The following is a 21,359-nucleotide window of genomic DNA, read 5'->3' on the forward strand; positions in this document are numbered from 1 at the left end:
GTCAATTATCTTGAGTTTTAGAACTTCAATTTGAATGATCTTTATATAGTTGTAAATAAGAAATGCATAGCTTTAAAACAATTATATGTTTGCTAAATTTGGATGAGATTTGATAGGGTAAAAGACAGACCAAATTTGAGAAAACAAATATGGACCTTTATTGAACAAGTGGAACAATTAGTGGACCAAAACAAAACTTAAAAAAAATTGTAGACCAAAATTGAACTAGGTATAAAATAACTGGACTAAATCTGTAATTTTCTCTTTCTAAAAATTATAAAAAATGGGTTTAGAAAAGGATTATTTTTCCAAATTTCTCAAAATATAATTACCGAACAAACAGTTGTGATGGGTGGGTGCAACCGTGCAAATATAATTTCTCTGTTTTTTTGTTTTTTTTTGTTTTTGTGAAACATCCTTTCAGTCTTCACTCTTCAGCGTGGACCATCTCACAGACACAACGAGAGTACCAATAAAAATGTGATGAAAGTTGTTTAACATGTTTCTCCTTTTTTTTTTTTTTTTTTTTTGGCCAAGGTTTAACATGTTTCTCCTTTTTTTGGCCAGGTAACATGTTTCTCCTTAAATCCCTTAAAACTGATATTTTCTGAAAAACCACTGACCATGTCCCTCCCCAAATCTCTCTACAATCTCCTTTCACACCAGTTCTTCTCCACTACCACCAAAACCAGAACCACCACAAGGCTCCTAAAGCCCCCAACCCTCTCCAATATCCCCCACAAGTACAAGTCCCAAGTCATCAAACAAGCCCAGAAGGTCCTCACGGACTACCTCCACACCACCAGGTCCTTGTCCTTCACATACGCCGAGCATATTAGCAAGAACTCCCTCTTCTCCCTCTCCTATCTCATAAAAAAGATCGACTTTTCGGCCCCAAATTTCTCGAAGAGCTTCCAGAGGTTCCTCAGGTACCACCCCATCAATGAATTTGAGTTTTTCTTTGAAAGCATTGGCATAGAATACAACCAAGTTTGTGACTTTTTGCCTGCCAACAAGTTCTTCTTCTCTGAAGATGGGACTGTTTTGAAGGTTGCTTGTGAACTTTCTGGATTTGGGTTTCCTTGGAATATGTTAGGGAAGTTGTATGAGGAGGAACCTTCTGTTTTTAGTAAGAGTCCAAAGGAGTTGAAAGAGAGGCTTAGTGGGTTTAAGGAATATGGGTTTTGTAATCTTTCAGTTGTGGGTATGTGCTTGGCTTTCCCTTCTTTGTTGAGGGTGGAGGGGGAATTGGGTGGTGATATTGTGGCATTGCTTGATGATTTGAAAAGGGTATTTGTAGAGTTTGATATGGAAAATTGTGTTGAGGGAAATGTGGATGCTTGGTATGAGGTTTGTAAAGAAATTCGGGTGTTTTATGATTTGGGTTGCGAGAAAGGGGAGGTAGGGGAATTGTTGGGTAGGAAGAAAGATCTTTTTCGTGAATGCTCAGCAGATGTGCTGGTCCAGAAAGCAAACTACTTTTGTAGATTAGGTGTTAGGAAAGAGGATGTAGGCTTGTTGCTTCTTCAAAGTCCAGAGATTTTGAATCTTGATCTGGAAACGCCGTTGATATCAGCATTGGGATTGTTGAAACATTTTGGATTGAACATTGAAGAATTGAAGGCTGTGAGTGAAAAGTACCCTCATGTGATGGGAAGAAACAAAATGGCTAATTTACCACATTTGATAAGGGCTTTGGATCTTCAGGAATGGTTCTTTAATAAGATTAAGAATGAACATCAGTTGTTAGCGGATTATGTAATCATTGATTCTGATGAAGACATCAACGTCAAGAAAGAATTTAGTGATGGATTGGGGAGGATCCAATCTTCGGCGACTCCCATTCATACAATTCAAAAATTGAATTTCTTGCATGGCATTGGGTTTGGAGAGAATTGTGTGACTCTAATGACCTTAACCCACTTGCATGGTAAAAGCAGTGACTTACAAAAGCGGTTTGATTGTCTTCTTGATACAGGAATTGAATTCTCAAACCTTTGTTTGATGATAAGAACAACACCAAAGATCCTGAACCAGAACCCAGAATATCTAGAAAAGAAAGTAAATTTCTTTTGCCAGGAAATGGATTCCTCTTTGCAGTACCTCAGTACTTTTCCAGCATTATTGTGTTTTGACTTGGAGAACCGGATTAAGCCCAGATACAGATTTTATGTGTGGCTCAAAGAGAAGGGTTTGTACTCTGAAAGCTACTCGTTTGCAAGCATGATTGCTACCAGTGAAAAGAGATTTGTAGCACGGGTTTTTGGAATTCACCCAGCTGTTCCAAAACATTGGTTTGAATGTTTCTCAGATAGAACCTTATCAAACAAAAAGAATTTTCTCAAATAGAAAATCCATTAATACTTGTCGAGAGACATCTCTTGCATAGAGTTTACCAGCTTGTTGTAAAAATGAACGACATATTACATTATTATTACCTATGGATTTGGAATTCCAACATGGTATTGATGAGGATACCATTAGGAATTTGTCAAGAAGTTAACCTTCTGTCATTGACGCATTGTTAGAGATTTGTAAACTTTTATCTGATCTTTAGGTGATGATAACATTAGGCAGTTTCTGGTTCTGAGCCACTGTGATGGTTGTTGATTTTGTTCTTATCTTAATCCTCCAATGCTTACAATATTAAGGGTAGAGGAGCAAGTGAAGTGATAATGACCCATAAAATTGAAAGTAAGTTCTGTTTTGTGCCTTGTACATATGATCATTGCCATTATGTTCAGTTAAATGATTTCTTTATACAGGCTTTTTGTATCTAGAAATTATATCTCTTTTGTGTGTGGAGATTTTTTGATTTGTTTATCAAGACATCGAAAAGCAGAATTTTGCAACCTCATTTTATTGCTTGTTCCAACTCAATGAGAGGTAGGCGCATTTGGGCATGCTGAAACCCTATCTTCTCAGCGCACGCCTCAAGCAGTTCTCTTAAACTTTTGTGTGCTAATTGGAATGGATGATGATCTGTCATTGAAACAAAGTTTTGTTTGTTCTTTGAACATATGAGTTCTGTTATTATGTCTGTTGAATTACTGCTGGCTATGGGAAGTGAGGCCTGATTTCTTTTAAGTACATGCCGACCTCTTTATTCATTTAGAAAGGGTTTTGCTTATCTGCACTGTACTTTCCGACTCTTTTGTGTTCCATTCCCATGCTTTTCAATTTGGTATATTTTGTTTGCAATGTCTTTTCAGCACCAGTCACCAGTTAAAGGATGAAGCTTTTGTTGAACATGTTTCTGTCACTATTACTGGAACAGGGCTACAATGATTGAGATCAGCCTCCATGGGAGTGGTTCAAGCCAAGCCCCAGATGTAGAAGGAAGCTCTATTAGGTGGCTGAAGCTTCTGGCTCTCTTATCTTCATCATGGTCTTTGTTTGACTTTTTCCTTCTGATAGCCTCGTATGTCTTGTTAGTCACTTATTGTTGCTTCTTTTAAGCCCGGTTGGCAGTGTGGCCTGCTTTTGGTGTCGGAAACAAGGTTCCAAAGTCTTCCGACGGCTCTGTTTACTTGATTTTGAGCAATTTAGAAGGAAGTTGGAATCTTTCATGTACCAGTACAACAAAGAATTATCGAAGCTTCTGATTTGGTTGCTTAGGACGCTGGAAGGAAGGTGTTCCCTCAACTGGATAGCAGATTCCCTTCAATATCTCTCGACTCATTAAGTTCATAATTTTTTTAGGCATTTTTTTATTTCTTTAATGCTTCTGGTAAAATCATAAGTTATGATTTACTTGTTCACAAAGAATTGAGAACTCTAGAAGACTAGAAGTTGTTAATTCCGATTTATTGACATGGTCATCTTGTTCACTTTCTTGTCGGAGGAAATGTTCAGTTTGGTTTGTCAATTCTCTTCTCAAGATTGAACCTTTTGTTTATCATAATCATAACTCGTTTCTCTATCTTCCCTCACTATTTGGGCTAATCTTAATAAGGACTTCAAATAAACTTTTCGTAGAACAATTTAATAAATTACGTTGTAATTTATTTCTATCTATCAATCGAACAAGAATGGAGGAAGAAGAATTCAAACTCGAGACTTCAAATGTACTTGGCTGAACTTACAAGTCCCCACAAATAAGAAGATGATTCATTTTTGGCTAAGAGTGGTTTTCTTTTCGTACTAGGGTGGGCCAGAGACCCAAACGACAGGAAATTTGTTAGGGACTAATCTGGCCCATGGCACACAACAAAGATCTTCAACCAAAAGATGGGCCACAACACAAGTGGGAAGTCCATAATGATACAACCCAAACTCTGAACAAGCCCAAGAGCTGCCACCCCCATTCTGCTCATGAAAGATATATGCTTATATATAGTAGCCCAATGTTTGAACCGATATTTTTCTCATGAACCAAAATCTATTTTAGGCTGGATCTAACGATTAGAGTGAGTTTTGATTGAGATCATATGGTTGATATCCTTGTGCGGCTTGTATTAATATGTATTTAGGCGCGACTTTAGGGCCGACTTCTCGTACTCAAGCAGCTACTAAATTTAGGTCATAGCTCAATGATCAAGTAAAGTCAAAGATTGGACTTTGAGATAATTTATGTTATTATCTTGATTAAAAAATGGTACAACATGGACCAATATGTATTTCGGCCAAAATTCTAGTTTAGGCCAATCTTTATTTGGTTCAAATTAAGAGTGAATTAGTATTTAAGTGCCTTAATTTCAAGGTACTGACACACTAAAAACTTAATAAAAACCACCCCAACATACAAATTTAACTTGCATATAACCTTCTAAAAGGCCCAATAAAAAATTGAAACTAACACAAGCCCAACTCACCCAAAATAAAAACTGAAACTAACACAAGTTCAACTCACTCAAAATTAAAAACTGAAACTAACACAAGCCTAACCCACCCAAAATAGCTTCAGCAAGCGTCAAACTGAAATTGTAAATTGAAACTACGTTAGAAAACTAAAACTGCAACTGTAGTCATATTTTCACTATACTTTCAACAAATATAAGTTTCATATACTGAAAAAACTAAGAGAATTTGAGAGAAGAAAATTCAAAACGAACAAAACTGAAAAAAGTGAATTTAAACTATACTAAATAAGCTAAGTGACCTAGAGGTTACAAATGTTACCTTATTATTACATTTTAACAATAGTTATATTAGAGGTTAAGTAGGATGCTTGTCATGCATCCTACTTTAATTTATTCTTAGTATTTAGGTTAAATTTTTTTACGGTCATTGACCACATAAACGACCGTATACATATAGCAACCTCACATAATTGATGGTCGTAGCCAAGCTTGATTGCGGCCAAGTTGTTCCAATTAAGCAAGGAAGCAGCCTATGTTGACAAGAAGGCTTCAACCGCAGTCTTTAAAGGTGATTCAAGAGCATCATGGAAATCCATTCAATGTCTAAGGACGATGAGCCACAACCGAATGCCTAATTGTGGGCTTCCATATTCATTTAATCTTTTACCAAAGCAAGAGTCTACTCAAGTTCAGAATTCAAAGTCAACATAAAGTACTAATTTAAGGGAATCACATCAATTGCCAAGATTAAGACCATACTTAGGAAATATTTCCAGAATTAGATTTTATCTTCAAACCGAAGTCTACTCCAAGCCCACTATGGGAAAAGTTTGGATATTCTTGGAGACCAAGTAGATAGAAGATAATTAAGGATTTTATCTCATCAAATCTTTGAGATTGAGTATGAGTTTTCTTTGAGGCCAATTAATGGTCCGACCCATTAGGGTTGTCACTGAACCCTATAAATACAAGTTATTGAAGAAGCATAAAGGATCCCCCAGAGGCCAATCAGAATCAAGAATCAATCAACAAAAACCACACCAAATATCATTTTTCGTTTTTTCAAGCTTCCTAGTTATCATGATTTAGTTTATCTCTTTTGTAATAGTTCGTTCTTGAGGGATTAAGGTTAATCTCATGATTTAATCTCATAAACTTATTAGGGTTTTAGTTTAATTTCTTTTCAAATAGTTAATTTTTAGATCGTTGTTGAGGAAATCGCATGGTTATCCTCAAGGATATAATGTTTCAGAACGTTTGGGGTTTTCCACAAATTTTTTAGTATTAATATGAGTGTGACCTTTAATTTGTCTATTGTTAGTTTAGATTTTATTTTTCGCACATAAATTAGGTTTATCGCTTTATTTATTTTCCGCATGTAAATGCTTTATTTATCGTTTTCCTAGTTTAGAGTAGTGTTAGATTATGCATTTTAATGTTCACACTCGTATTAGTTCTATTATTTCTAGAGATTACCTTCATTTTGATTGCACTTTAGTTTTGTCGCACTTTAATTTTTGCATTTAGTTTTTAATTGCACTTTTAATTTTCGCATTTAGTTTTTAATTGCACTTTTAGTTTGTTTTATTTTTATTTTCATTAATTTCACACCATCATCCATATATTCATAATCATCTACCGAATCGTACTCCATCACACCCTCCCAAAAGTCCTTGCATCAAGGCAGTGAGAACCTAAGGTCGATATTTGTTCCTTCCTCGGTCACAATTGTTTGGTTCGAAGTCAGATACACGAAAAATTTATAATTGTACACTCAGTTTATGATCGCGTATTGACACGCCTAACGCATATAAGAAGGACACAGTTAAATTCCTTGATTCAAGGCCTACCTGACATGTGGCCGTAGAATTTGCCCCACATTTTTGAAGCAGCACTTTGCAGTCACTTCTCTACAACTGCACATTTGGAGTCTGATTCGATCACCTCTAATAGTGCAATGGAATGATAAGAGTGATCTCAGCCATATGCTAAGAGTGATCTAAGTGCAATGTACTAAGTTATACATGTGCATGCTAAGAGTGATCAAGCCATGCAGGCACTTCATTAACTTGAACGAGTGCATGAGTGATCTAAGTTATTTATTTATTTTTTTTGGCCAGGGAAGAGTGATCTAAGTTCAATTACATTACATATGTATAACTAGCTAGTTCAGTACTTGGGTTTTCTCTCTTTTTAAACACATTTAAATATATTTGTTTGTTAGTTACTAGTATATTCTATTCATTGACTTTCACACAAAAAAATCACTAAATTATTGTTTTTTAAAAGAAAAATCCAACACTTAATCATTAGCATTTTCTCTCTATTTGTATTATTTTAGATATGGAACATCAATTAGTTATAAATATCTAATTCCCAATTCTCTTCTTCCTGTTGACTTTTAAATTAAGCCCAGACAGTATTAATGTATTGGTAGGTTTTCTTGACCGTACCCAAACCTAATGAATCTTGCAGCATTAGAGAGCTGTTCGTGTTCCACCAAATTTATGCATAAAGTCACAAGGGGATAAATAGGGCTTCTTGGCTTTTGGATCCCAATACAAAACTAGTTGGGTAATGATAATGGTTTTAATGCAAAAAAGGTTTGCTGATATTGGTATAAAGACAAAATATCTAAAGAGATACCCGTTTTAATAAAAAGAAAGATCATATCCCAACCTAATTTCATAATTTAAAGCTAGTGTGTAGTTCTTAAGTTATTTTCGAGAGTTGCTAAAACATTATTTAAATAAAAAAGTTACATAAAAATTCAACTGCGATCAGTAGGAGTTTGTTTAGAGTACGGATGCACAAACAAACAAATCTAACTATGGAAAAATTTATATTCTAATAATAGAAAAGTGATCTATTAAGAATTAGATGCAAAAGTTAAGAAGTGTTTTGAATGCACGGTGAGGCAACCACCTTGAGCCCCAAATGCTATATATTGCATTACGTATTTACGCCTAAGTAATGTTTGGATTACATTTGTTGTTTTGTTATCTTAAAATGTTATTAATTATAATAACTTTTATGTGTACTTATTGAAAAAAAATCACATGAATATACATCAGGGTCGATCATTTTATTTTTACAATTCACCTTGGATCACCAAAATCGCAAGACCAACTCTACTTATATAACATATATACAATGTTTATATGTTAAAATTTATTTCTAAACATATAGATTATCAAAAACTTAAAATGATATCATAATAATTAAATAATTTTCAATTTGATTCGATATTTGCAAACATAATCGTTGAAAGAAACCTAAAAGCATTCAAGGATTGTCATCATAAGATGACAATGCAGGGTTATCCCTAATAACAATATGATAGTTTTCTTTCTTAATTAGTGCCCACCAAGACAGATTAGCAAAACCATGTAACTGAACCACATACAGTGTCCCAGGTGTATATCACATAACCCACACTTTACCGCGGATTCTCTGCATGTAGTCCACGGGTCATATCCTGGCCTGATGGTCAAACTTAATTGCTTTTTTCCATATACGATTTTATTAGAAAAAACATAAATCTTTTCCCATTTTCTCCAAATTTTATTACTCAAACAGAATCTTTTTTCCCATTTTGTGAATTTTTATTACCAGAATTGAAAAAATGTTTTTGGTGTGTACATAGCCCCTTGCTTTTCCACTGTCAATTATGACTAGTGAGCATGCAAAATAAAAATCTCCCAAAGATTTTCCAAAAAGGAGGATTTTACAACTTTAAGATGACAATTCTTTTGCAAATGTAGCTAGATTCTCAAATTTATGACAATGCCTTATTTTGCATATTCGAAATTTAATGAGTAGAAAAAGAAAATGACTCAAAAGGCCAAAACCATATCAGCATATAATTTTTATTTTCTTATTTTTTGAAATAATTCTTTTCATTTTTATTTATTCTTAATTTTTACCAAATTCCATAAACACAAAAACTTCCTATAAATATCAAAAAGTGAAAATAGTGATCATGTACAATGTTAATGATTCAATAATTTGATACAAATTTACAATGCACATCCACTTTTTGAACAATTTATTAATGGAGAATTTTTTATTTTGTTTTTTGTGATTGTGAATAATTAGGAATGTCACTTGTGAGATTTTAAATCGAAATGCTTTTAAATTAACTACCGGAACCTATTTTCATGAATGCAGTAATGAATTTTAATTCTTAATCTCTAAAAAATAGTACAAGAAATAAAGTTGAAATTTAAAAGCCGCACAAGAAAAGATATTCACTATGATTACTGTTTACTTTTGACTATCAAATTACCAAGTTAATCTTGACGACCTAATAATAGGTAACGAACATTACAACTAAAAGAATATTCAGAATCGTATCTAGCTAATTTATGTATATGGCAATACTTTCAAAAAGACGGCCGAGTGCATGTAATTGTCGTTAACGTAAAATCTAAAAAGAATCATCTGTACGTAATCTTATTACATATTAAAATAAAAAGACGGTTAACGTACGAGGTTTCGGTTGCTTTAATTTTCAAACAACTTCTTCCATCTTCTCTTTTTCAATATATTTCACATTTGTCAATAGAAATAATTTATTCCAATTTCACAAAAACCAACTGTAGTAAAAAAAATAAAAAAACAAATTTTCAGAAGAAAAATAATTTGTTTAGGTTAAAAACAAAAAAGAATGAGAAGGGCATTATTGGTATAAGACAAGAAAAAAACAAACAAGAAACCATTTTTGCTCCCTTGCCAGAATCAGTAGAATCATAACTGCCCTTGCTGTGATGCTCTCCCCCTTCCCCAAGCCACTCCTCTCTCGCTCTTTGTCTCGCTATAAAATCCTCTCACTGTTAATCCCTCGAACACCATCACTACTACTGTGTCTACTCAATCAGAGAGGGTGATAAGTGAGAGAGAGAGTCCAGAGGGACCCAACAAACCAATTTTCATGGTGTTTCACTCGGTCCCTCAAACCCAACCCGAAACCAGACCCGAACCCAGACCAGTAACCACTTCCATGGCCTCCCCTGTGCCTTCAAAGTCTCTTCCCCACCAACCCCACCAACAGCGCCACCGCGACCTCCCTTTGTCTGAGCTCAAATGGGCGCTGAAAAACGCCATACCCACCACCACCACCAACACCAACACCACCAACACCACCATCACCACCATCACCACCACCATACCCATCACCACCACCACCAACACTAGCTACTCTCACCAATTCACCCACCACGACACCCAACTCGCCAACCATGACTCGGTGGCTCAGCACCCTACCAACAACAACCCCAAGTCCTCCATTGACGACAGAATAGTGACCCACCAACACTCTGCCCGGGTCTTGATAGACCCGAGTCAGGACTGGGTAGCTAAGCAACTCGACCCTAAGTTCTTCAATGGTGACAGAGTTAGCGACCCACACTCTGCTGGGGTCTTGATCGACCCGAGCAAGTTCTGGGTAGCTAAGCAACCCGACCCCAAGTCCTCCAATGACGAAAAAATGACCGACCCACTCTCCGCCGGGGTCTCTATCGACCCGCCGGAGACCAAAAAGCCGAAATCCAAGATTTCCATTCGTATTCGGTCCAAAGGCAAGGCTGTTGTTGTTGCTGAGGTGGAACCGCAAGCAGAGAATAAAAACCAGAGCTCTGCTGCCGCTGCTGCTGCTGCTGAGGTGGAAACGCAAGCAGAGAAGCAAAATCAGAGCTCTACTGCTGCTGCTGCTGCTTTAGCAGCGGAGGCTGAGGCTGAGGCTGAGGCTGAGGCTGAGGCAGAGGCAGAGGCGGAGTCGGAGGCGATGGAGGTGGATATGGTGGAGGAGACATTTCAGAAGACTTGGAATCTCAGGCCCCGAAAACCGGTGCCTAAGCCCAATGGTGGTAATGGTGTACTGAAAACTGGTGCCCCGCTGGTGCAGCACAACAAGACCCAGGAGGCGGGCCGCTCTAAGGGGGCAGCTGAGGCCAAAGGTGACAAGAAGGAGAAGAAGCTGAGTATATCAGTTTCGCTGACGAAGGAGGAGATTGAAGAGGACCTTTTCATTATGACCGGGGTGAAGCCCTCAAGGCGGCCGAAGAAGAGAGCTAAGAATGTGCAGAGACAGCTTGATGTACTGTATTGTTCAATTCAATGGCGTATATATGGGTTTGGTTATTTTTTGTTGTTGAGTCTTTGAGGTTTTGAGTTTGGTGTAGTGTGATTGTTGTTGTTTGTTTTGGTCATTAGGGTTTTGAATTGTTTGGTATTTGATGTGGTTTCGATTGTTTTGCAGAATTTATTTCCGGGAATGTGGCTGAATTCAATCTCGGCAGATTCCTACCGGGTTTCCAAGGAGTAATCCATCAAAGGTGAAATCTTTTGAATCTTTTGGCTTGTTTTGAATATGTTGTTTTTATGATTCTCGAGTTATATGTAAAGATAGGATTAGATCATAGATCAAATTGTATTTGGTCCCAAGGAAATGAGAAATGGGGTTTGCAAGTTTTGATTGTTTTCTTTTTGTGTAATTCACTATCATATATTAGTGTTAATGAGGCTGCAGGTTTGAGTTGGTGTGGGAAGCTGATAATTTGATTATTCTGCTTGCAGGGTTAGATTGGATGAGGCTGTTGTTAGTTAAATGTTTGGTGGAGATTTTGAAGACTTGTGACTGCTCTGAACATTTTGAACACAGAAGGTATAACAATGATAGATCTCAGAAGGTGAAAGGATAACTCAGATGTATCATGTTTTTGTTTTTTTCGTAAGGAGCTCGATGAATAGTCAGAAGAGTTGTATCGTTTTAGCTGTTATGAGTAGTTGCAGATGTATATAGGGGTTATCAGTTCTCAGTTACCAGTTGGACGAATAACGGATAATAATAAAATTTTAATTTAGACTTCTTTTCCCCTGAACTGGAAATGATTTAACACAGCTTCTTTTTTGGGCTAGTTTGCAAGATTTTGTTGGTTGTTAGGAGTTTATATCGTAGACCAAGACTGAAAATGAATGCGTGTTTTGCTTTTATACGCAAGGTTATAATCTACACTTGTTGTTATTATTTTCTTTCTTAATCTACACTTGTTGGAGCAGCAAAGTTATATTTGCTGACCGTTGAGCGATTTGATAAACGTGTTATACTCTAATGAGTACGCACTTCTCTTTCCTACTAGAGGTGCCCATGCACCATGCACTTGTAATTGCTGCAGACGACTAGAAAGTACAGGGGCTCGAACAAAAAAGGGAATTGAAAAGCGGGGCGGGGGTAGGTGGGAGGGGGGCAGAGGGATGGGATTGACCTGGTAGTAGTAAGATTGGAAACAAAAATGCTGTTAGATGTGAGATAAGTTTTCTGAGAGTCAGAAACTCTACCTATTATGCAGTATGTTTTCATCTACTTGCACACAGATATATTATTTCGTTGATAGAGAATAATGAGATTAAAAGAAGATTATCCTCATAATTATGTTGAAAATAATTTGGACCTAGTGGTTTTAGACTACAGTGCAGTGTTTACCTCTTTGTTTCTACTTCAAGGGTGCACAAGTATGGTCACGTTATGCTTAATTTCAGTTTATTAAACGCATCAAACTTTGACGGTCTATGTAATTTTAGATGGCTGGATACGCCATGCACGAGACATTGCTACTAATTTTGAGAGGTGTGGACACTTGAAGTGAGACATAAGGGGCAGGGGAATTTAAAAAACTCACCTTATTTTATGAAATACTTTTACGCACACATACATATCTTCATAGAAATGAAGAGGGGAAAAAGAATTGGAGATATGCATGATAGATATTATGAGTTGTTTTTGTAGGGGCTCAATTTTAATCTATAATGCTCTGTGTTTCTAATATATCGTCTATAATGCTTTGATATTGTGTGACATGGAAGGAATGTTTTGTTCTGTTGTCATTACATATTTGTAGATGTTTAATGGCCCTCTTGAAGAATGGCTACTTATTTACGGCATACTAACTCAATGATTAAGAATTCTTAGTACTTCTATTAAAAGAATATTCTCTTCAGGATTACATTTACAAGATTATTAAAGCTAGTGGTTTTAGAGTACAAGGTGCCTTGCTTTCATTTGTACTTGAACTGTGGTAGAGTTTTGTGCACTTTGTGCATTTAAAGTTTTCTGATTTTGCAGAATGTGCAACTTGAAATAATTAATAAAAGAAATTTTGCAAACTTACCCTTTTAGTAAAAGGAGTAATTGGATGTTTTTCGTCCGAAATATGGTAAGATGGCATGCCCATGATTTCAAACCAATTAAGAAGGGTTGGTTTTATGAATATCCTGTTTCAATGGGGTTCAAAATTTAGTTGTGGCACAGTTTTTTGTTTTTACTATGACACAATGTCAGATCTCCCATTTCCTTGGCAGGGAAGTGTGTCCTTTAAGATTTCTGATACTTTATACATAATACCAATGTGCTTCATACACCCTAATTTCAGTTAGGTCATTCTCATTATCCTACCTAATATATTTGTGTCTAGAATAGACCTATCTCTTATAATCCAGGAGTGATACATCTCTCTCTCTCTCTCTCTCTCTCTCTCTCTCTCTCTCTCTCTCTCTGTCTCTCTCTCTCTCTCTGTCTCTCTCTCTCTCTCTCTCTCTCTGTCTCTCTCTCTTTCTCTCTCTCTTTCTCTCTTTCTCTCTCTCTTTCTTTCTTTCTCTCTCTCTCTCTCTCTCTCTCTCTCTCTCTCTCGCTTGCTCTCTTTGTATTTTCTTCCTTTTCTTTTTTTCATTTTATCAAGGAACAAAGTGGTAAAATGGCCTTAAATATGTTTTGTGGCTGAACATTCTTTGGGAGCTTCAACCATGGGGTAGCTTGAGATGTAAATTGGTTATGATTTCTTTTGTTTCTCATCTGATCTTGCCATCATGTCTGCCATACGCTGAAGCACAATCTTCATTTACTTTTTTGATGCGTGCTTGCTTTTCAAACAGTTAAAAAGAAATTCATCAAATTTTTTTACGTTCTTGACTGTTGCTTAGATTTGGTACAATATCGATATAACTCGCCTTGGATGTTGAATATCAAATTTACTGTTTTATTGCAATTTAGTTTTGTTGTAAGTGTCAAATTGTTGGTGTGCCAAATTAATCTTGGTATCATGGATCACTAATTTGTTCTCAGAGTTAAAGTTACTGAAGACCACAAAATCTGGTTTTTCAGTCCGAATAATTCATGTTTCTGTAGCGTTTCAAGCATATTGTTGTATTTGTTCAATGTTCTATTTGTAGTTGAACAAGTTCAAATTCAGCTTTTGTTAGACTAAAAAAATTCCAAAGTTGGTAATTAACTTTTACACTGAAAAGTAAGAAGCAGCTTGCCATATAAGGAGCTATACATGGCTCAGTGGGTGTAATGCTCATGTTTCTTACTGAAGTTTCACCTTATTTTTGACCTCACAGATTGAGCATACTGCATTGCTCGCACAATCCTCAGGGTGCATCTGGCTTGCTGCCAATTAAGAACTGACCTAGACTACCTAATGTGGAGTCTTCCCTCCAAAGGCTGCATTTCCGAACCAGATACCTGTAACTTCATGGGGGAGGCAAGCCTACCATCCACAATTTAGAGGTCAATGGTAATAATGAATACACACGGACACACACAGATATAGTAATTTGGTATAGAGTTATAATTACTTGATGAGAACATGCATACTACTTTTTTGGTTACATAATTCATTGAAGGAGCAGCCTGCATTTCTCTGTTTGCTACATAGATGTTTCTTGCAAATTTACGACCAAACATTTGTTTGGTTAGCCACTTCAAACATGCCTATTATGCCATTTAAGATGCCCACGGAATCTTTGTTAACTATCAGACCATTTCTTGTTTCTTACCTTATGGTTGTTTTTATAGTTACATACCTTCTATACTATATATTATTAAATTTTTTTTGACCGAAGTATTACTTTATTCTGTACTAAAAGCGTCCTTTTAACTTTAATCTGAATAGTACCAATCATATAATTTTCAATTTGTCAATTTGGTCCTAGTTTCAACTTTCAAGTTGAATAATGTCAACCTTGCAATTTTCAATGTGCAAATTTAGTCCCTAATCTAGTACTGTTATTGGACAAATAAAAGGCCTCCGCATGTCCCGATGTAATTGTAATTTCACAGATCACTGCCTCTGTGCTCAAATTGTCCCTTCTAGAACCAGTTTCCTGACCATGTGAGCAACTTGTGGTTACCATCTCAAAAAGTTTTGATCTATTCAACATTTTTTTTCACTAAATATTCTTTTAAGGCATAAATTCAATTTAGACACATAACTATATATGCTATTTCAACGAGGTCCACGAACTTTCAAATATTTCAAATATACACTTGATTTATTATGTAAATTGAAAAATGAAATTTCGTACATCAATTTATTGAGAGATAAGTTAAATGTCAGTTTGGCATTTGCTAACGAGGATTAATTGGCGACGTGGCACCAACTCAGCATACATTTCCCGCCAAATGAGCAACACATGTCCAATTGACACGGGCCCACACACCCATCACCTCTTTCCCGCTCGTTGAACGCTCTCCTGACCATTTACTCTCCAAAAAACATCACGTTTTCCCCCAAATTTGAATATAAATCCCTCACTTGTGTTCAACGAGCGAGAAAGAGATGATGAGTTTGTGTTTGTGGACCCGTGTCAGGGGTTAGGTGGACCTGTGTCGCTCATTTGGCGGGAAATGAGCAACACGGGTCCACCTAACCCCTGACACGGGCCCACAAACTCTCTCTCTCTCTCTCTATTATTATTAAATTGTGGGCCCGTGTAGCTCATTTGGCAGGAAATGTTTGCTGAGACAGCACCACGTCGCCAAGTAATCCCGGTCAGCAAAAGCCAAGCTGTCATTTAACTGATCTCTCAACGAATCAATGGACAGAAATTAATTTTTCAATTTAGATAATAAATCGGGTGTATATTTGAAATACTTTAAAGTTTATGGACCCCGTTGAAATAGCTTATATAGTTATGTGTCTAAATTGAATTTATGCCTTCTTTTAAATTGGTACACTTGTATTACCTGAACAATGTTCGGTTCTATGTAAAACATTGCTACTCGGAGTTAATATCAGATTTGAATCTAGTGGATTTTTTTTTCCGTCTTCAGTGGTTAACAAAATTAGATGAACAACTTTGATACAACTTTAAATCTGTAGAGTGGACATTGTTCAAAATGAATCTAAATATATCAAATTGATGTAAATTTTGTTTTAGATTGGTCTAAGTGCATTTTGCTGGAGTTATTACAAGTTCATATTGGTCCCAATTAAAGCTAGAAAAACCAACTTAAACCTTTCAGTAAACTAGAGAGGGTAGGTAGAAGTGCACTTTTCTGTAATGTTTGCCTCATAGTAAATGGGTAGTTGGAAAGTGAGGCTGTAATTGTAGTTATGTTTCCATAGTTACATATAACAACTGATAAGAGCTGGACAGAGTGACTTCAAATTTTTTATCATTATTTTATTGATTCAGATAGAAGTTTTGAAAACCATCTGTACATTTCCAATTTTATGGATATTTCTTTTTTCACTAACATCTAATGCTATGGATTGGTATAGACAGAAAAAGGTCACCTACTTAAGTGGGAAAACGCATAATTACTTTTTGATGGTTTTTTGGTATGCGATGATTATTGAATACATGAAATAAGGTACTTTTTAATGGTACTCTCTTTTGATATGATTGTTTAGTTGTAGTCTTGCTGACCCTCAAGAGTTGTTTGTGTGCATGCTAAAGTGTGGAAGATTATTGTGTGGCATAAGCAGTCCAACATTTGGAATCCAGTTCAAGGGGTTGTTGACTTGTTGCTGAGTGAGCTGTTCCAGTTAGAGGCATGGTGACGCCAACCTGCAACGGTGCATGGAGTGAACAGTCAGGGACTTGGGTGGGTATGTAAAGAAGACGTTTGTGCTGGCAAAATTGTGCAGCAGTTTTATAACAGAGGCTGAGGCAGTAAGGAGAGGGATAGAAGCTCTGCAAGTTGGGTGGCTGAAGGGTAAGCTTGAGTCGGATGCAAAGGTTCTCATAGATAGTTTGGAACAGTCTGTGGTATGGATGCCCAGTTGGAAGTCGTAGTGTATGACAAAGCAGCTGGTTGCAAATTTTGACTGTTTTTTCTGGTATGTTAGCATATTTTGCATATAAAAATCTTGTAAGCTTCTGTTGGATTGATTCGATTGAAAACCTTCCTTACTGGTTGATTAACGCCTTGGAGCTGGAGCTTGACCTTGACCTTGTACCAAAAGCCTTCATGTGTGAGAATTGTTAATGAGGTCCAATCGTTTTTGCCATCAATCTTAGAAAATGATCTAGTTTGTGTTTGTGAGGTGTTTTGGTGATTGAAGCGCTTTGGATGTGATCATTCCTTTCTTATTATCCGTGCAAGAAGAAATGTTTGGGCTCTGTTACCTTCACAGAGTTCTTGTCCTTATCAGCAGCACTAGAGCCTAGAGGGTTATTTGCCCTTCTTTACAATTTTAAGGGATCTCTCCTGGTCTCAAAAGGAACGTTGTTTGCCCTTTCGGGTGATCACACCTTCTAACATCACTCTTATGGTGCATGCCCGGAAGAGATGTCGTGAGGCTATAGGCTCTTTACCATGAAGAAAATAATAGAACAATGAAATTTCCTACCCAGTGAAAACTATTTCATTCCAATGATCAAGAGCTGCATGCTCTACAGCTTTCAATTTTGGTCATTCCACGGCTGAGGGTCCTCATCTATACAACAAAACCGAAAAAATAACATCTCAAAACTACTCACTTGAGCCTCATCATCACTTGAGCTATGATGTTGTACTGCTTCAATGCACCATTTAAATACCGTTTAAGAGCTTAGTTAAAGCTTAGGATTTGAGTGACTTAACGGATCCAACGATTGAGAAAACCAGGACAAAAAGTCCAAGTACAGTCGAACTGCCTGTCCAAAGATCATTGAAGTAAACTCGTTTCAGGGTTGCCACATTACGGTTCCAAAAACTAATTCCATAGTGCTTATGAAGCTGCTCACAGACACCAGCATAGCAGGACACATCATCCATAATCTGGTCACAAAGTGTGTTGATCAGGTTCGCCACTGTTTCGTTGCTGCCTAGCTTGTTAACGATGACTCCATTCTCAATCAGCAGATTCACATCTTCCACAGTGTCCACAAGTTTATCCATCAGCAGAAAGTACTCGCAGACATAAGCCGTGTCCGGATACAGAAACTGCTCCAAGGCCATGACGTTTCGAATCACGCATTCAGTCTCATCTTTTACCCGAAATTGTGTAAGCTTCAAGTCCATGTTTGTAAAACATGCCAAGTTGAAATTACAATCGTGGGACTCGTCGCCTTTTATGACAAAGCCTGCTTCTTTAAGAGGCCTAAAGTTCATCCCTGCACCCTTCAGCTTTCTCACGTCACATATACTTTTGATGGGGGCGCGACGATTATCTACCCAGCAGGCCATTTCTTGTTCCGGACACAGAAAATGTCTTACCAAATCAGTGAAATGTTTGGGTTCTACTCCATTCCTGACTGATCTTTCCTTACTGTAATCTTTGAAGAACTCACACGAAAGCTTAAGAAATGGATGAACAGGTTCTGCTTTGACAATCTTTATAGCAATATGATCATTTTGGGGGCGAGTCCCACGAAAGCAACGCAAGCAGTACTTACAAATAATCTCTAGAGCACATTGATCGTATTGGGCCTGCTCTTGTGCTTGCTCTTCTCTGTGGGGATGTAAATTGCCATTAGGGGCAGCAGGCATGGCAAAGTCATATAGGTCTTGAAGAAGAGAATAAGGGAGCTGATTTTCGAACAGTATCAAGTCCTGCTCTACAGCTTTCTTCAGCCATGGTGATCTTAATATGTGATAATAATTTTCGGGGTTTCCGGAGTTCATCAAAAAGAGCTCAATGATGAAGCATGCATCAACTAAGATTACCTCCACAAAAACGTCGATGTCACGCTGGTTAATGGTCCCTGCATAACAACCAAGAATGCTTTCTTGACGATCCTGGATGAAGCGTTTTAGTTCATCCTTACTCTTCAAAGAAGCTGGACAGAAATTCTCACAATATATTCTTTTGTGGGTCTCCATGTCCTCGAGCTCTGGTTTGCCATGGTGGAAAGGGCCGATAGAAAGTAAATGAGAAGTGTATGCTGCTTCATTTACATTGCGGAGTTTGCTGGGAATGTAAGTCTCATTACACATCTTTTAGCATACACAACTCATAGGCACAAATCAAATATATATATGTATATGTTCTGCATTCTATGAGATAATCATGCTGTCATAACAGGTAATCACACAGCAATACATACCTGATGATGCCATGTCTGTTTTGCAGGTATTTGACTAGGAGTCCAGGTGCACACCAGCTGCTCGATGATAGTCACAATGCACAAGTCTTCCAGCCAGCACAATGCTTCAGAACTTCACACGAGATGGGGCAGTGAATGAATAGCTCAAGTGACTGTGTGGCTGGGGACCTATGCTTTATATAGGGTCTTGAGATCCCGAGTGTCCTCCCACTAAGGTACCTCTGTCTCAATCCTAATTGGACTCCTATATAAAGTCTTATTTAGTTGTGTTTAGTATACAACACATAGTGTTGGTATCCAATTAATCCTAGTTCATACTGGTTTAGGATTCCATCCTAATGTGGACTGGTTATGTAGTGGTTTTAAGTTAATCTCCTTATTACTTGCAACTTAAGTAAAGTACTTAGTCGAATCCTAATAGAACAAGGCCTAATGTCCATGAGTATCTTACATTCTCCCACTTGGACTGGCATTGTTCATGATCAACCATATACTGATAGCTTTAGCAAGTAACCTGTAGTTGCGCTGGAGATATTAACTAAAACCCAAAATTGGATCAACTTAGTCAAGATATAATCACAAACATCAGACTATGAGAAGTTCTTAGGCTATTTCGTACCTAAACAACTCATAACCATTGATATTGTAACTGTATCTCACCTCAGTCAATTTCTAAACACAGATGCTGAATTGGTTCTCAGATTCTGTTGACTTAATCACAGAACTTACAACCATAAATTTTGGTCCTACTGTATGAATTGCCATTCTTTATACAATTCCTATAAAATTATTTGCAAGACAATTATACATAATCAATTACAACATGCATGTTTATATCTGAAATGTATACATCTGCACATGTATCACTACTTAAGATTGGACTGAAAAGTGAATACACTATAGGTGTTAGATTGAGTTATTAAAACTGTAATCATGATGAGTATAACTCAATCTACGACATAATAAATAAGAGTAATGCAAAGTTTAACTGAAAAGCATTAACATACTGAATCTTTAGTTTGTTTGAAAAAAAAAACTGCAACAAAGATAAAAAATAAAAAAATGCTTAACAGAATTAGTCAGGGATGTTTTATCTCCTTCTTTCTCAAAACTTCTCAATGCTCCCACTCAACAGCTGCAGCCATACTTTCAATTACTCCCATGTTTCTCACATGTTGCTTAAAGACTCCCACTGGTAAAGCCTTAGTAAAGGGGTCTGCCAATTGATGTTGAGTGCTAATATGCTCAATCTGCAACTCACCTGCCTTAACACTTTCTCTAACCATTAGATACTTGGTTCCGATGTGCTTGGACTTAGATGTTCTTTTGTTGTTCTTAGAGAAACTCACAGCCCCACTATTATCACAATAAATCTTTATGGGATTGGTTATTGACTTCACCATCTTAGTTTCTAGCATAAAGTTTTTCAACCAAATAGCGTGTGTAGATGCTTCATACACTGCCACATATTCAGCCTGCATAGTAGAGGTTGCTGTCAACGTCTGCTTGACACTTTTCCATGATACAGCAGCCCCTCCAAACATGAAAATATAACCTGTTGTGGACTTAAGGCTATCTACACACCCTGCGAAGTCAGAATCAGAATACCCTATTAGCTCTAGATCATCCATTCTTCTAAACACTAGCATGTAATCTTTTGTCTTTTGTAGATACCTTAGCACCTTCTTACCAGCAACCCAGTGAGCTTGACCTGGATTGATTTGGTATCTTCCCAACATTCCCACAGCAAAAGCAAGATCAGGTCTAGTACACATTTGAGCATACATCACAGACCCTACTAAAGAAGCATAAGGCTTGTCTTTCATAAATTCCTTTTCTTGCTCAGATGTAGGACATTGTTCTTTACTGAACTTGTCACCTTTTGACATAGGTGAATCTCCAGCCTTGCAATTCAACATGTCAAAACGTTTTAGAATCCTTAGAATGTAGGCTTGCTGTGACAATCCCAGTAGGAAGTTCTTTCTATCCCTTTTAATTTCAATTCCTAAGACATAAGATGCTTCTCCAAGATCTTTCATTTCAAATCTGTCTGAAAGAAAAGCCTTAGTCTCATTTAGTAGTTTTTGATTACTACTAGCCAGAAGAATGTCATCAACATAAAGAATTAGAAAAATAAAGTTGCTCCCACTGGTTTTTAGATAAATACATTCATCGGATGAATTCTCTATAAAACCATTTGTAGTAATTTCTGAATCAAACTTGACATACCATTGCCTTGAGGCC

At 36.9% G+C, this 21,359-nt stretch overlaps 3 protein-coding genes across 8 annotated transcripts; 2 read left to right on the top strand and 1 right to left on the bottom strand.

The window, feature by feature from the left end:
- Window positions 1-624: 624 nt before the first annotated feature.
- SHOT1 (Mitochondrial transcription termination factor family protein) lies at window positions 625-3,791 on the top strand. The gene is made up of 2 exons (XM_086237679.1): window positions 625-2,694; window positions 3,278-3,791. The coding sequence occupies exon 1, from the start codon at window positions 625-627 to the stop codon at window positions 2,347-2,349; it is 1,725 nt and encodes a 574-aa protein (XP_086093805.1). The 3' UTR covers window positions 2,350-2,694; window positions 3,278-3,791.
- A 5,767-nt stretch (window positions 3,792-9,558) lies between these two features.
- LOC147290965 (uncharacterized) lies at window positions 9,559-17,084 on the top strand. 6 transcript variants are annotated; one of them, XR_015121401.1, is made up of 5 exons: window positions 9,559-10,899; window positions 11,062-11,137; window positions 11,379-11,466; window positions 14,199-16,455; window positions 16,542-17,084. XR_015121401.1 is itself a non-coding variant. In XM_086238363.1 (3 exons), the coding sequence occupies exons 1-2, from the start codon at window positions 9,736-9,738 to the stop codon at window positions 11,125-11,127; spliced, it is 1,230 nt and encodes a 409-aa protein (XP_086094489.1). In that variant the 5' UTR covers window positions 9,559-9,735; the 3' UTR covers window positions 11,128-11,137; window positions 11,379-11,672. The 6 variants fall into 6 exon arrangements, 1 of the variants encoding a protein (XP_086094489.1); XR_015121402.1 differs by having other exon boundaries at window positions 14,199-14,374; window positions 16,496-17,084; XR_015121400.1 differs by having other exon boundaries at window positions 14,199-14,374.
- A 197-nt stretch (window positions 17,085-17,281) lies between these two features.
- LOC147290966 (UPF0481 protein At3g47200-like) lies at window positions 17,282-18,981 on the bottom strand. The gene has a single exon (XM_086238364.1). It carries the CDS (start codon window positions 18,889-18,891, stop codon window positions 17,650-17,652), a length of 1,242 nt encoding a protein of 413 aa, XP_086094490.1. The 5' UTR covers window positions 18,892-18,981; the 3' UTR covers window positions 17,282-17,649.
- Between the last annotated feature and the right edge of the window lie 2,378 nt (window positions 18,982-21,359).

The sequence above is a fragment of the Dryas octopetala genome, chromosome 3, assembly GCF_963921425.1.
Source record: "Dryas octopetala chromosome 3, drDryOcto1.1, whole genome shotgun sequence".
Taxonomy (NCBI): domain Eukaryota; kingdom Viridiplantae; phylum Streptophyta; class Magnoliopsida; order Rosales; family Rosaceae; genus Dryas; species Dryas octopetala.